Source organism: Salvelinus fontinalis, chromosome 6 (assembly GCF_029448725.1).
Source record: "Salvelinus fontinalis isolate EN_2023a chromosome 6, ASM2944872v1, whole genome shotgun sequence".
NCBI lineage: Eukaryota > Metazoa > Chordata > Actinopteri > Salmoniformes > Salmonidae > Salvelinus > Salvelinus fontinalis.
Genome location: NC_074670.1, coordinates 49,418,097 through 49,432,090, shown reverse-complemented (window position 1 = coordinate 49,432,090; position 13,994 = coordinate 49,418,097). Strand labels below are relative to the sequence as shown.

The 13,994-nt window shown below is 41.3% G+C and overlaps 1 protein-coding gene across 4 annotated transcripts in view; it reads right to left on the bottom strand.

The window, feature by feature from the left end:
* LOC129858009 (cleavage stimulation factor subunit 2-like) overlaps positions 1-13,994 on the bottom strand; it is a 30,903-nt gene that overhangs the window by 1,970 nt on the left and 14,939 nt on the right. For 2 of the 4 annotated variants that reach the window (XM_055926848.1, XM_055926851.1), the window contains 10 exons: positions 12,260-12,396; positions 12,002-12,121; positions 11,663-11,785; positions 11,133-11,232; positions 10,760-10,822; positions 9,915-9,974; positions 4,243-4,342; positions 3,692-4,119; positions 3,384-3,505; positions 3,229-3,303 (listed from right to left, as the gene is read on the bottom strand). In XM_055926848.1, coding sequence (XP_055782823.1) covers positions 3,229-3,303; positions 3,384-3,505; positions 3,692-4,119; positions 4,243-4,342; positions 9,915-9,974; positions 10,760-10,822; positions 11,133-11,232; positions 11,663-11,785; positions 12,002-12,121; positions 12,260-12,396 — 1,328 coding nt within the window. The remainder of the gene's footprint in view (positions 1-3,228; positions 3,304-3,383; positions 3,506-3,691; positions 4,120-4,242; positions 4,343-9,914; positions 9,975-10,759; positions 10,823-11,132; positions 11,233-11,662; positions 11,786-12,001; positions 12,122-12,259; positions 12,397-13,994) is intronic. The other 2 variants (XM_055926849.1, XM_055926850.1) reach the window with 2 other exon arrangements.

The following is a 13,994-nucleotide window of genomic DNA, read 5'->3' as shown; positions in this document are numbered from 1 at the left end:
TAGAAGTGGATGAGAGAATCACCAGCAGCAAGAGTGACATTGATATATACAGAGAAAAGAGTCAGCCCGAGAATTGAACCCTGTGGCACCCCCATAGAGACTGCCAGAGGTCCAGACAACAGGCCCTCCGATTTGACACATTGAACTATCTGAGAAGTAGTTGGTGAACCAGGCGAGGCAGTCATTTGAGAAGCCAAGGCTATTGAGTCTGTCAATAAGAATGTGGTGATTGACAGAGTCGAAAGCCTTGGCCAGGTCGATGAAGACAGCTGCACAGTACATTGCCGTCAGAAAGTATTCACACCCCTTGACTTCTCACATTTTGTTGTGTTACAGCCAGAATTTAAAATTGTAATTTGTCACTGGCCTACACACAACAACCCATGATGTCAAAGTGGAATTGTGTTTTTTTTTTACAAATCAATAAAAGTGGAAAAGCTGAAAGGTCTTGAGGCAATAAGTATTCAAACCCTTTGTTATGGCAAGCCTAAATAAGTTCAAGGGTATAAATGTGCTTTACAAGTCACATAATAAGTTGCATGGACTCTGAATACAAGAGTGTTTAAACATTATTTTTGAATGACTACTTCATGTCTGTACCCCACACATAATTTTAAAGGTCCCTCAGTCGAGCAGTAAATTTCAAACAGATTCAACCGCAAACAATGGAGGTTTTCCAATGCCTCACAAAGGGCACCCATTGGTACATGGGTAAAAAAAAAAGCAGACATTGAATATCCCCTTGAGCATGGTGAAGTTATTACACTTTGGATGGTATATCAATACACCCAGTCACTGCAAAGATACAGGCATCCTTACTAACTCAGTTGCCGGAGTGGAAGAAAACCGCTCAGGGATTTCAACATGAGGCCAATGGTGACTTTAAAACAGTTAGAGTTGAATGGCTGTGATGGGAGAAAACTGAGGATGGATCAACATTGTAGTTATTGCCTTCGGAAAAAGTGTTCACACCCCTCGACTTTTTCCACATTCTGTTATGTTACAGCCTTACTCTAAAATTGATTAAATTGTTTTTCCCCATAATGACAAAGCAAAAACAGGTTTAGAAATGTTTGCGAAAGTATTAAAAATAAACTGAAATGTCACATTTACATAAGTATTTAGACCCTTAAAAATCAGTACTTTGTTGAAGCACCTTTGGCAGCATCGAGTTTTCTTGGGTATGACGCTACAAGCTTGGCACACCTGTATTTAGGGAGTTTCTCCCAGTCTTCTCTGCAGATCCTCTCAAGCTCGGTCAGGTTGGATGGGGAGCGTTGCTGCACAGCTATTTTCAGGTCTCTCCAGAGATGATCGACCGGGTTCTAGTCCAGGCTCTGGCTGGGCCACTCAAGGACATTCAGAGACTTGTCCCAAAGCCAGTCCTGCGTTGTCTTAGCTGTGTGCTTAGGGTGGTTGTCCTGTTGGAAGGTGAATCTTCTCCCCAGTCGGAGGTCCTGAGCGCTCTGGAGCAGGTTGTCATCAAGGATCTTTGTACTTCATCTTTGCCTCGATCCTAACTAGTCTCCCAGTCCCTGCTGATGAAAAACATCCCCACAACCATGCTTCACCGTAGGGAAGTGCTGCAGAGATGGTTCTCCTTCTGGAAGGTTCTCCCATCTCCACAGAGGAACTCTGTCAGAGTGACCATCGGGTTCTTGGTCACCTCCCTGACCAATGCCCCTCTCCCCCGATTGCTCAGTTTGGCCGAGCGGCCAGCTCTAGGAAGTCTTGGTGGTTCCAAACTTCTTCCATTTAAGAATGATGGAGGCCACTGTGTTCTTGGGAACCTTCAATGCAGCAAAAGAAATGTGGTACCCTTCCCCAGATCTGTGCCTTGACACAATCCTGTCCCAGAGCTCCAGGGACAATTCCTTCAACCTCATGTTTTGGTTTTTGCTCTGTCTTGCACCGTCAACTGTGAGACCTCATATAGACAGGTGTGTGCCTTTCCAAATCATGTCCAATCAAGTTGTAGAAACATCTCAAGAATGATCAGTGGAAACCAAGGTGCACTTGAACTCAATTTCAAGTCTCATAGCAAAAGGTCTGAATGGTTATGTAAATAAGGCATCGGTTTAATTTGTATAAATTTGCAGACATTTCTAAAAACCTGTTTTTGCCTTGTCATTATGGGGTTGTGTGTGTAGATTTCTGAGGACTTCTATCCCTTTTAGAATAAGGCTGTAACGTAACAAAATGTTGAAAAAGTAAAGGGGTCTGAATACTTTCCAAAGGTTATGTATGCCACAATACTAGCCTGCTGAACAGAGTGAAAAGGAAGCAAGCCTGTACAGAATAACATTTTCCTAAACATGCATTGTTTGAACAATGCACTAAAGTAATACTGCAAAAAATGTGGCAAAGCAATTAACTTTTTGTCCTGAATACAAAGTGTTATGTTTGTGGCAAATCAAATACAACATGACCGAGTACCACTCTCCATACTTTCAAGCATAGGGTGGCTGCATCATGTTATGGGCATGATTGTAATTGTTAAGGACTGGGGAGCTTTTTAGGATAAAACAATAAAGACAGAATGGAGATAAGCACAGGCAAAATTCTAGAGGAACTCCTGGTTCAGTCTGCTTTCCAACAGACACTAGGCAACAAATTTACCTTTCAAAAGGACAAAAACCTAAAGTACAGGGCCAAATCTACACTGGAGTTGCTTATCAAGAAGACCGTGAAGGTTCCTGAGTGGCTGTTTTTACTTAAAGCGACATGAAAATCTATGGCAAGACCTGAAAACAATTGTTTAGCAATTATCAACAACCAATTTGACAGAGCTTGAAGGATTTTGAAAATAATAAAAAAATGGGCAAATGTTGCACAATCCAGGTGTGCAAAGCTCTTCGAGACGTACAGTTGTAATCGTTCCCAAAGGTTATTCTAACATGCATTGACTTAGGAGGTTGAATACTTATGTAATCAAGACAGTGTTTATTTTTTCATTACAAATGTTAGAATTTTTCTTCCACTTTGACATTAGGGTATTTTGTGCAGATCTGTGACCAAAATAATTCACAAGTAAATAGATTTCAATCCCACTTTAACACAACAAAATGTGGAAAAAGTCAATAGATGAATACTTTCTGAAGGCACTTGATGCTCCAGTTTCTCTAGACAGCCAACACTAATCTGAGCCAATATCTTCTAGCACTAGCCAGGCATTTTAAGTTGAAACTGAAAGTTAATCGTGACACAATGGTGACATGACAAACCCACCTTCTCATGGTCCTGTGAGGTCACCTGGCTTTGCCCTGGGCTGAAGCTACCTCCGGACTGTGGTACACCAGGACCCTGAAAAAAACAATTAGAACTGTTTTCATTGACAAAAAAAACCTAATGTAGTGAAGACATTTGCTGTAGGTAGGCAGTACCGGTCTGGCAGTTGTAGGGGCATTAGGATTCATGGAGTGGGGGGGGGCCTGCATTCCTTGGGCCATGGGAACCCTCTGGCCTGACACTGGTCCACGGGTGTCCACCGCTCTGGGGTCACGACCTTTAGAAACAACAGCCACTCCTCACATGATTACTCATTACAGATCTGATCTAACTAGTCTAAGCACAGGAGCTTTCCCACCCGTTTTCCACACAGTTCTAAATTATGGCAATAATGCTTCTTATAAAATGTCTGCTAATAAAAGAGACTTAATTGGACTTGATGTTAATACTGTGATGTGGATACCTCTCGTCTCCATGGGGGGTCCCCTGGGCTCCATCATGGGTGGTCCCCGGGGCTCTCCCATCATGCCTCTGGGTTCACCCATGGGGGGTCCCCGGGGCTCTCCCATCATGACTCTGGGTTCACCCATGGGGGGTCCCCGGGGCTCTCCCATCATGCCTCTGGGTTCACCCATGGGGGGTCCCCGGGGCTCTCCCATCATGCCTCTGGGTTCACCCATGGGGGGTCCCCGGGGCTCTCCCATCATGCCTCTGGGTTCACCCATGGGGGGTCCCCGGGGCTCTCCCATCATGCCTCTGGGTTCACCCATGGGGGGTCCTCTCATGTCGTGAGGCGGCCTCATGTCCGGAGGATGCCCGCCAACCATCTGGTTCATGTGTATGGGGGGCCCCTGGTGTGGTGGGGGGGCGCCAATGAAGCCTCCTCCACGACTGGACACAAAGAGAACACAGAATAAGCCAGTCGTTCACAGAAATTCAAAAGGTGCTATAAGAATGCAATTGATTAACTCAATGACGGTAAAAGTACACTAACAACGATGGCTCCTCTTTCACCTGGGTTCGATGACCTCTCCTGTGACTGAGAGCAGGGTTCCTCCTCGGGGGTCGTTGGGGCCGTCGCCAAGCAGGCCTCTGGGGGGGATACCACCTGGTCCTGAGGGGGGTATACATCAGTCAGCTATAGACATGTCGGAGGGACACCACCTATCACAGAACACAACATCACTCACTACACCGTAATGCATCCAAAGAACTACAGTTCTAATTCTATGGTCATGTCACTCATCAGACCATGGTGATTTAATTTCATAATGACTCCCATAGATCACACAGACAGACACACTAACCACAGTACAGTAATGACACAGCTCACCATCACACCACAGACAGGGAGAGGACCGAGGTAAAAACAACAAGGAAGTACCACAGCGGGAGTTTTATACAAAAGGAGCACGGCATATCTTTGAAAATGTTCTGTTTTCAAGTCGTTTGCCTACTTGCGTCTTGCACGTCTGGTATTGTTGGACGGGTCACGTCAATAGAAGAGGCATGTGTTAGTGACATGAAAAAAGGCCATGGGTGTTAACATGAAATTGCTAAAACAGCATTCGTCAACAAAATAGATTTGTGCTACAATAAATGTATTAACCCCATTCCTCGTCATGGAATTTTCTAACAGGTGATTACAATTGAGGTTATTTGTTCATGCGGCCGCCTTTGGCAATCACTCAAATCATTCATCACACTTGTATCTTGGGACTATTATTCAGATTTGCAGTTGCACCACACCATCCCTATGACATGATATGGTTTTAGGGCAATGTGTATTTTTAGCCTGAAGTAAACACCTGCACTTCCTTGTATGCAATCCTGCATGACCAGTCAGATTAATGATACATTTCTAAATGACCAAAATTTATTTATTCTAACAGGACATCATTTATGGTCTCATGGTCAAAAGAGTCCATATTAACAAATGAAACAGAAGGACTAACAGTACAGTTAGATATTAATAAAAATAACTGTACCATAGAGGCACTAAATAAGTTAGAGGGGGAAAAAAAGAAATGGAAGAACTTATTCAAGAGCAAGTGTAATATATTATATAAATAAAGTGAAATGGAGAAGATTTACAATCTTCAACATAGAAATGCTACCAAAAAAATGTTATTGAAACTTGTTACAAATGGAGTAACGCATGATTCACCGAACAATATTTGAAGAGTAAGTAAAGTACTTTAAGAATATGTTTTCGTTTCACCGAAGCCAATTGTATGGATTTCTTCCCTATTAATAATGTAAAATTAACATCTGTACAGAAAGACTCATGTGAAGGCCAAATTGCAGAGGAGGAACTTCTTGATGCAATTAAACGCTTTATGTCCGGGAAAACTCCAGGGCTGGATGGCATACCAGTGGAAGTATACTCCGTAGACTCCGTCTCATGCTACCACTAGAGTGAAAGCACCGCCAGCATTCAAAAGTGACCAAAACATCAGCCAGGAAGCATAGGAACTGAGAAGTGGTCTGTGGTCACCACCTGCAGAACCACTCCTTTATTGGGGGTGTCTTGCTAATTGCCTATAATTTCCACCTTTTGTCTATTCCATTTGCACAGCAGCATGTGAAATTTTATTGTCAATCAGTGTTGCTTCCTAAGTGGACAGTTTGATTTCACAGAAGTGTGATTGACTTGGAGTTACATTGTGTTGTTTAAGTGTTCCCTTTATTTTTTTGAGCAGTGTATCTATATATATATATAAAGATCCAGTCCATTAAAAAAAAATTGGAGGCCTTTTACACTTCAGTGTAGTGATGTAAAAATTGTAGCTAAATGCTTGGCACATACAATAAAAAAAAAGGTTGTGTCAGATATTATTCATCCTAATCAGACAGTTTTTTTTTTTTACATGGACGATATATTGGAGATAAGAGAGGTACTTGATACAATAGAAAACCAGGCCTGGTATTCATAGCGGACTTTGAAAAGGCTCTTGATAAAGTACGACTGGAGTTTATAAATGCTTGGAATATTTCAAATTTCAGAGAATCTCTTATAAAATGGGTTTAAAGTTATTTATAGTAACTCTAGGTGTAAATTAGTAAATAATGGCTACATCTCAGAAAGTTTTAAACTGTCAAGAGGAGTAAAACAAGGTTGTCCATTATCCGGATATCTATTTATTATTGCCATTGAAATGTTAGCTGTTAAAATTAGATCCAACAATTATATTAAGGGATTAGAAATCCGTACACTGACGATTCATGTTTTCTTTTATAACCACAATTAGAATCCCTCCACAGCCTCAGAGGATCTAGATAGTTTTTATAACCTCTCTGGATTAAAACCACATTATGTGGTGTGTACTATATTACATGTGTACTATATTACATATTGGATCAATAAAAAATTGCAACTTTTACATTACTGTGTAGTTTAACAATAAAATGGTCTGACGGTGATGTGGACATACTCGTTATACATATCCTGAAAGAAAGAATCTCACTCCAATAACTTTTAATAGAAAGTTGGCAAAAATAGATTAGATGTTGCTACCATTGAAAGGAAAATACCTGTCTATGTGGAAAAATCCCCGATTAACTCTTTAGTCATATCACAGTTTACCTATTTGCTTATGGTTTTGCCTACACCTAGTGACCTGCTTTTTAAATTATATGAACAAAAAAAAGATTCACTTTTATTTGGAATGGCAAGGCAGACAAAATTAAAAGGGCCGATTTATATAACGAAAATGAATTCGGAGGGCAGAAATGAAATATTAAAGCATTAGCCCTCTCACTAAAGGCATCAGTCATACAAAAGTTATACTTAGTAATTTAATAGAGAAATCCGAAATGGTTAAGACTGTCTCACCCCATGTTCAAGAATGGCCTTTTTCCCTTTAATCAGATTACAACAGCTCGCTTTCGGGTTATTTGAAAACAAAATAATCTCCAAAATATCATTGTTTTTTTTAAACAAGCCTTAGAAAGTTGGTTGCAATTTCAGTTTAATCTACCTGAAAAGACAGAACAAATAATACAACAAATATTGTGGTCAAACTCAAATATACTAATTGATCAAACTTTCCCCCCCCTTTTCTACATTTATCGAAAAATAAAACTACAATCTTTGTAAATTATATCATAAATAGGATATATGGAGTTGTCACACATGCAGCTAACATATGGAAATGTCTGCTCTACCCAAAATTACAACCAACTAAATTGCAGCATTACCATAAAAATGGAAGAGGCAAAAGTAAGGAACTTGTCTGTTGGCCCTGCATTAAATAACAAAAATGGTTAAAGAAAATTGTGATAAATATATACCAATTTCATTTAAGGACCCCCAAAAAATGACAGCTGTGCCATATAAATGTCTAAATAGTTGGGAAGAGATTTGCGATATACCGATTCTATGGCACATGGTTTATGAATTGACAAGCAAAACGATGCCGGATTCAAAAAGTCAAATTTTTCAATTTAAATTATACGAAATTCTTGCGACAGACACAGTTGAAGTCGGAAGTTTACAAATACCTTAACCAAATACATTTAAACTCAATATCACAATTCCTGACATTTAATCCTAGTAAAAATTCCCTGTCTTAGGTCAGTTAGGATCACCACTTTATTTTAAGAATGTGAAATGTCAGAATAATAGTAGAGAGAATGATTTATTTCAGCTTTTATTTCTTTCATCACATTCCCAGTGGGTCAGAAGTTAACATGCACTCAATTAGTATTTGGTAGCATTGCCAACAATGGTCATTATGGCCAAACAGTTCTATTTTTGCTGTTTCATCCGACCGGGTCTCCTTCCTGAGCGGTATGATGGCTGCGTGGTCCCATGGTGTTTATACTTGCGTACTATTGTTTTTACAGATGAACGTGGTACCTTCAGGCATTTGGAAATTGCTCCCAAGGATGAACCAGACTTGCGGAAGTCTACAATTTCTTTTCTGAGGTCTTGGCTGATTTCTTTTGATTTTCCCATGATGTCAAGCAAAGAGGCACTGAGTTTGAAGGTAGGCCTTGAAATACATCCTCAGGTATACCTCCAATTGACTCAAATGATGTCAATTAGCCTATCAGAAGCTTCTAAAGCCATGACATAATTAAAGTCACAGTCAACTTAGTGTATGTAAACTTCTGACCCACTGGAATTGTGATACAGTGAATTATAAGTGAAATAGTCCGTTTGTAAACAATTGTTGGAAAAATTACTTGTGTCATGCACAAAGTAGATGTCCTAACCGACTTGCCAAAACTATAGTTAACAAGACATTTGTGGAGTGGTTGAAAGACGAGTTTTAATGACTCCAACCTAAGTGTATGTAAACTTCCGACTTCAACTGTATGTATGTATGTATGTGCTGGGCGATATGGACAAAATATCATATCACGGTATAAAAACGTTATTTGACAGTATTTTGTCTTTAAATTATAAAATGTCTAAATTTGCTTTATAAGTAGTGCATGACCTCAGGGTGTCAACACATACATTCTAAGTGATTTAAATGGGTCTTTCTCCATTCTTATTGTTTTATAAAATGTTCAATTCAACACCAATTTTTTTTTTTTTTTTGCATTTTCATACATTTCTGAATTTCATGCACACATTTGAGAATTTCCACACTGCCATGTAGGGCTGCACGATACGGGAAAACAATCTAAACCTTATTTTGAACCAAATGTTGCAATAGCGATTTGACTTATGATTTAGAGCTAAACACTTGGGTGAAATGTTGGCATCATGGAAATAGAATGACTATTCTAATTCTATAGTTAGAATATGATAGTGGGCACTTTGAATAGTGTTGTTTGACATGAAAATGAATGAAAATGCCAGGGAGGAGTTAGTGATAGGAACCAAAGTGTTGATAATCGTTTCCTAGGGGACCCTATAATCTTTGGCTACATTGTCTGTTCTCTCTTAGCCACTTCATGTAGCTAACCTATTAATGCTTTTTGTATTCCTCTTTGATTTAGAAGGTACTGTTGTACAAACAGCATGCTGATTTAGGTGTACACCGTCACTGGTATTATCAGGCTGTATAACTAATTATGTTTGCTCTAACTCAGTACATTATCTAGCTACCTAGCGGCTTTAGGCCCAACTTGCTAAGAAAAACTAGCAGATGTAAGCAACAAACTAATAGTGTAATTATAGAACGCTACTGGAAGAATATATGAAGAAGCAAAGTGAAAACAGCATTGTTGCATTGACCATGCAGACTGAATACAAGTGTCTTGTGGTCGAGGAACAACAAATGCGCTCCTTGAGTGACAGGGGGCAGGGCTAGGTCTGTGTGGAAAGCGGCATTGAGAGAGTGAGGACTCAAGAAGCAAACTATAAAAATGGACGTTAAAACACGACATATCACATTTAACAAACCAAACATTCAAATACCATTATAGAAGGTGAAGTAAAAACCCCAAAATCGGTCCATGAAACAATACCGGTATATCGTAAAATACGGTATACTGCCCAGCCCTAACATACATACTTTACCCAAAAAATATATGGGGGATTGGAAATGATGCAGACAATTACATTAATGGGAGCAACAATCTGCAATATTAAAGCCGATCCACCACCTGAAATTAAAAAATATTAAAAATAATGTATGCGCTCATGAGCCAGCCTTTAACAGCCCTGTTGGCTTGGCTGGAGTCTGGGGGAGACAGGCCAGAGCCTGGGGTTAGGGTGTGAGTGATACCTTGAGGCCGCTCGATAGCAGCTTGCCCAGACGATCCTACGGGAGAGTGCTGGAGGTTTCCTGAGCCAGCATTAAGTGAGAAAAAAAAACAGGAGACAACTCAGAGAGCAAAGCAGCAACACATAGGAGCGCACCCATCGCATGCCACACTGACAGAGAAGCCCACAGACTTCATAGCAGGAGCTCAGAACACACACAGAAAGTAGCACTACTGACATGGATGGCTGAAGTGGATGAGGTGGCAGAGGTGCGTTTAGTGGTTAAAATGTACAAATATATGTGATAGAAATGTACTTAAGCATCCCCCACAGAAAATAGTCTCGCTAATCTTTACATAGTTGGACAATCCTCAGGCTCCCGAGTGGAGCAGCGGTCTAAGGCACTGCATCTCAGTCCTAAAGGCGTCATGGGAGACACCTCAAATCCAGGCTGTATCACAACCGGACGTGATTGGGAGTCCCATAGGGCGGCGCACAATTGGCCCAGCGTCGTCCGGGTTTGGCCGGTGTAGGCCGTCATTGTAAATAAGAATTTGTTCTTAACTGACTTGCCTAGTTAAATAAAGGTTAAATAAATAAAATCATGTCTGATCTATTACTTTAACTGCAATGCTATGATCTCAGCCAACTGAGTTGGCCCCAAGTCCTGAGGCACTTAAACCACTAGTTTCCTCTGCCACCAAGTGTCAACAAAGAGTAATGACATGCACAGGAAGAAAGGAAGACATGAACAAGTAATGCGAAGACTTAACTGGTAAATACTTAAATTGAAGCCCCGGCTAGGAATGGATGGATTGTAATGCCATTAAAACTAGTTTCATTGGAGACACAGGCATGTTAGATTACCTTGTCCCCTATCGATAGGAACGGGACCTCCCTGAGGCATTCCTATCGGTGGCTGTATCCCACCTGGGGTGAGATGGCAAGGTGAAGCACAACAGGGGTTCCCCTTTGACTTTTGGATACCGAGAGGCTGTCTATGGGTGTGTGTGTGTGTGTGTGTGTGTTGGTTCTTCTATTCTTGTGGAGACCTAAAATCCCCACAAGGATAGTAAAACAAGGAAAATTCTCCATTGTGGGGACATTCCCCACATCCCCATTAGGACAAAAGCTATTTTAAGCTTAGGGGTTAGGTTTAGGTTTAAAAACATATATTTTAGGTCCCCACGAGGATAGAACATAAACATGTGTATGTGAGACAGACAGGGTCTCTCTTTACCTGGTGGTCCCACCAGTCCCTGCCCTGGCATGGGCCCAGGTCCTCCACCTATGGGAGGGGGCTGCATCATCTGGGGGGCTCCGTTCATGTGCATGCCCGGCTGACAACCACACACAACCAGACATTAGGACAGGGAACAGCACACATGAATCATGTAACAATTATTAAAATGTACAGTACCAGTCAAAAGTTGACACCTACTCATTCCAGGGTTACTTTATTTGTACTATTTTCTACATTGTTATTCTACAGTGAAGACATCAAAACTATGAAATACCACATATGGAATCATGTAGTAACCAAAATAGTTTGTGTCCTGACTATTATTCCACAATGTAGAAAATAGTAAAAATAAAGAAAAACTCTGGAATGAGAAGTTCCAAACTTTTAACTGGTACTGTAGATCCTAGATTTAGCGTTAGAGATTGTGTAGTTTGATCTCAGATGTAGGAAACTGACAGATGGTCTTCAGTTGATCTAAATCCTGATAACTAATCGTTTAATTTATGTGTCTGCCAAAGTGGATTCACCATTGGCTGTGACTGGGAGACTGGAGCATTGGGCGGTGGAATAGGCTGGTTGGCCACCGGCACTGGTCCAGCTTGACTGTTGGGAACCAATGGCTGCACTGGGATTTGACGGTGAAGCATTTTCTACAGCAGAGGTCAGACGAGCAGAGGAACATCCAAGTTAAACGTTGACGATTCTCTTGACGACAACATGTGCAACAATATCTCTGAATGAGTTCATGCTAAAGGTCTATGAAGAATACAATCTTAACCATTATGCTCTAAAGTCAGTAAGACACCTAACCACATATCACTGGAGTGCATTTGCACTGACCCAAGTTGCGAGTAACCAGGTCTCACCAAGGCGATCTCAGGGTCTACGATCCTCATGACCACCTGGGCCTGGAGCAAGGCAAAGGCCAGCTGGGGGTTCTGCAACAGCATGTTCCTGGCCTCCTGGGGACTATTTTGCACACACAGCTGGAGGGGATAATTACACCACAATGGGAGTCCAATGAATTTGTCTTTGGATTATCCACAAGTGACTGTCTATGCATGGATGTGATGATATACAATCTCAAAACAAGGAAACTTGGAGTCTAAAGAGAGAAAACTCACCTTCATCTGTTTCATGAGCTCAAACATCTGCTCTGGGGGCAGACTGGCCACAGCTCTGCTTATAGACTCTGGAGCCTCATCTGGTATTATGTTGTCCCCGTAGGGGGATTCAATGATAGGGGCCCCCGTCCCCAAACCTGGGGGAGACAACAGGAGTTATGTCCAAAGAGTCATGCTGAAAGCTTCACTCTACCAATTATTGAGAAGCAGCAAAACATGTCCCAACCCCTTTTCAGATGTTTGTTGTGGTGAATAGTGCACTGCACGCGTTCCATTGTGGTTAATCGTGCACTGCAGTGTAGCGGGCCAATAGACCTGCGGGTTCCGACAGAGATCATTACGGTGAGGTCTGCATTTTTTATGCTGCGGTTGGGAGCGGGTGGTCACAGACAGACAACTTTGGGATGAAAATATTTGTTGTCATGCCGCAGATTATTTCGAAACTGACATCGATCTACTTTGCATGTGTTAGCCTACCTATTGTATTAAAAGCACATCTGTCGCATTATTCACACACTCAGAATTCGCTGCTTCAAGTTAGGTAGTATATCTCCTAGTTGGGCGTGCTAGATCAAGTGCGCCTAGAATGTTTAGTCTCAATGAAATAGAGAGTAGACTGCCTATGCATGGACGGAGATTGACGTGGCAGTTAACTTTCCAAGGAAATTAAATATGATTTGACTATAGTTTCCTACAGTAGCTGGGTTGCCCTCCAATTTGCGACAGATTATCATGAGAATATTTTAAAATCTGCAGAAAACAATATGCACGGTTTCCCACCAGAGAGGTTTCCATCAAACATACCTTTTGCGGATAAAAAGGCTGTGCATGATGATGTAGAGCACATAAAAACACTTTTGCTGTTAAAATCCATCGCATTTTCAACTTTTTAAATGTTTTAATTGAACCTTTATTTAACTACGCAAGTCCAGTTAAGAACAAATTCTTATTTAAAAATGATGGCCTACCCCGGCCAATGCTGGGCAAATTGTACGCAGCCCTATGGGACTCCCAATCACGGCCGGATGTGATACAGTCTTGATACGAACAAGGGACTGTAGTGACACCTCTTGCACGGAGATGCAGTGCCTTGCACCACTCGGAAACTCTGGTTGTCACAAAAACAGTTGCATTATACAGCGCATTCGGAAAGTATTCAGAACCCTTGACTTTTAGCACATTTTATGTTACCGCCTTATTCTAAAATTGATTAAATAGTATTCCCCTCTCAATCTACGATTAACTCTATTAAAAATGTAAAATAAACTGAAATATCACATTTACATAAGTATTCAGACCCTTTACACAGTACTTTGTAGAAGCACCTTTCGCAGCGATTACATCCGAGTCTTCTTGGGTATGACGCTACAAGTTTGGCACACCTGTATTTGGGGAGTGTCTAAGGACAATCTCGGAACTCATTACACGTGATGGCGCCGACAGAGGGGTCTGCCTCGCTTCTCGTTCTTAGCAAACTTTGCAGTATTTTGTTGTTGTGTATTATTTTTTACATTGTTAGCCCAGAAAATGTTGTGTCATTACATACAGCCGGGTAGAACTATTGCATATCAGAGCGGCGGTAACTCACCAACACTACCAGTATTGCAACTTTCCCGAAGCGGATCATTTGTTCGCGCCATCCAGGGCAATTGAACTGATTCCAGAGGCCAACCCAAAACAACGCTGGTGGAGAAGAAGAATTCGGAACAGTCTTCTAGTCAGACTTAGGAGGAGC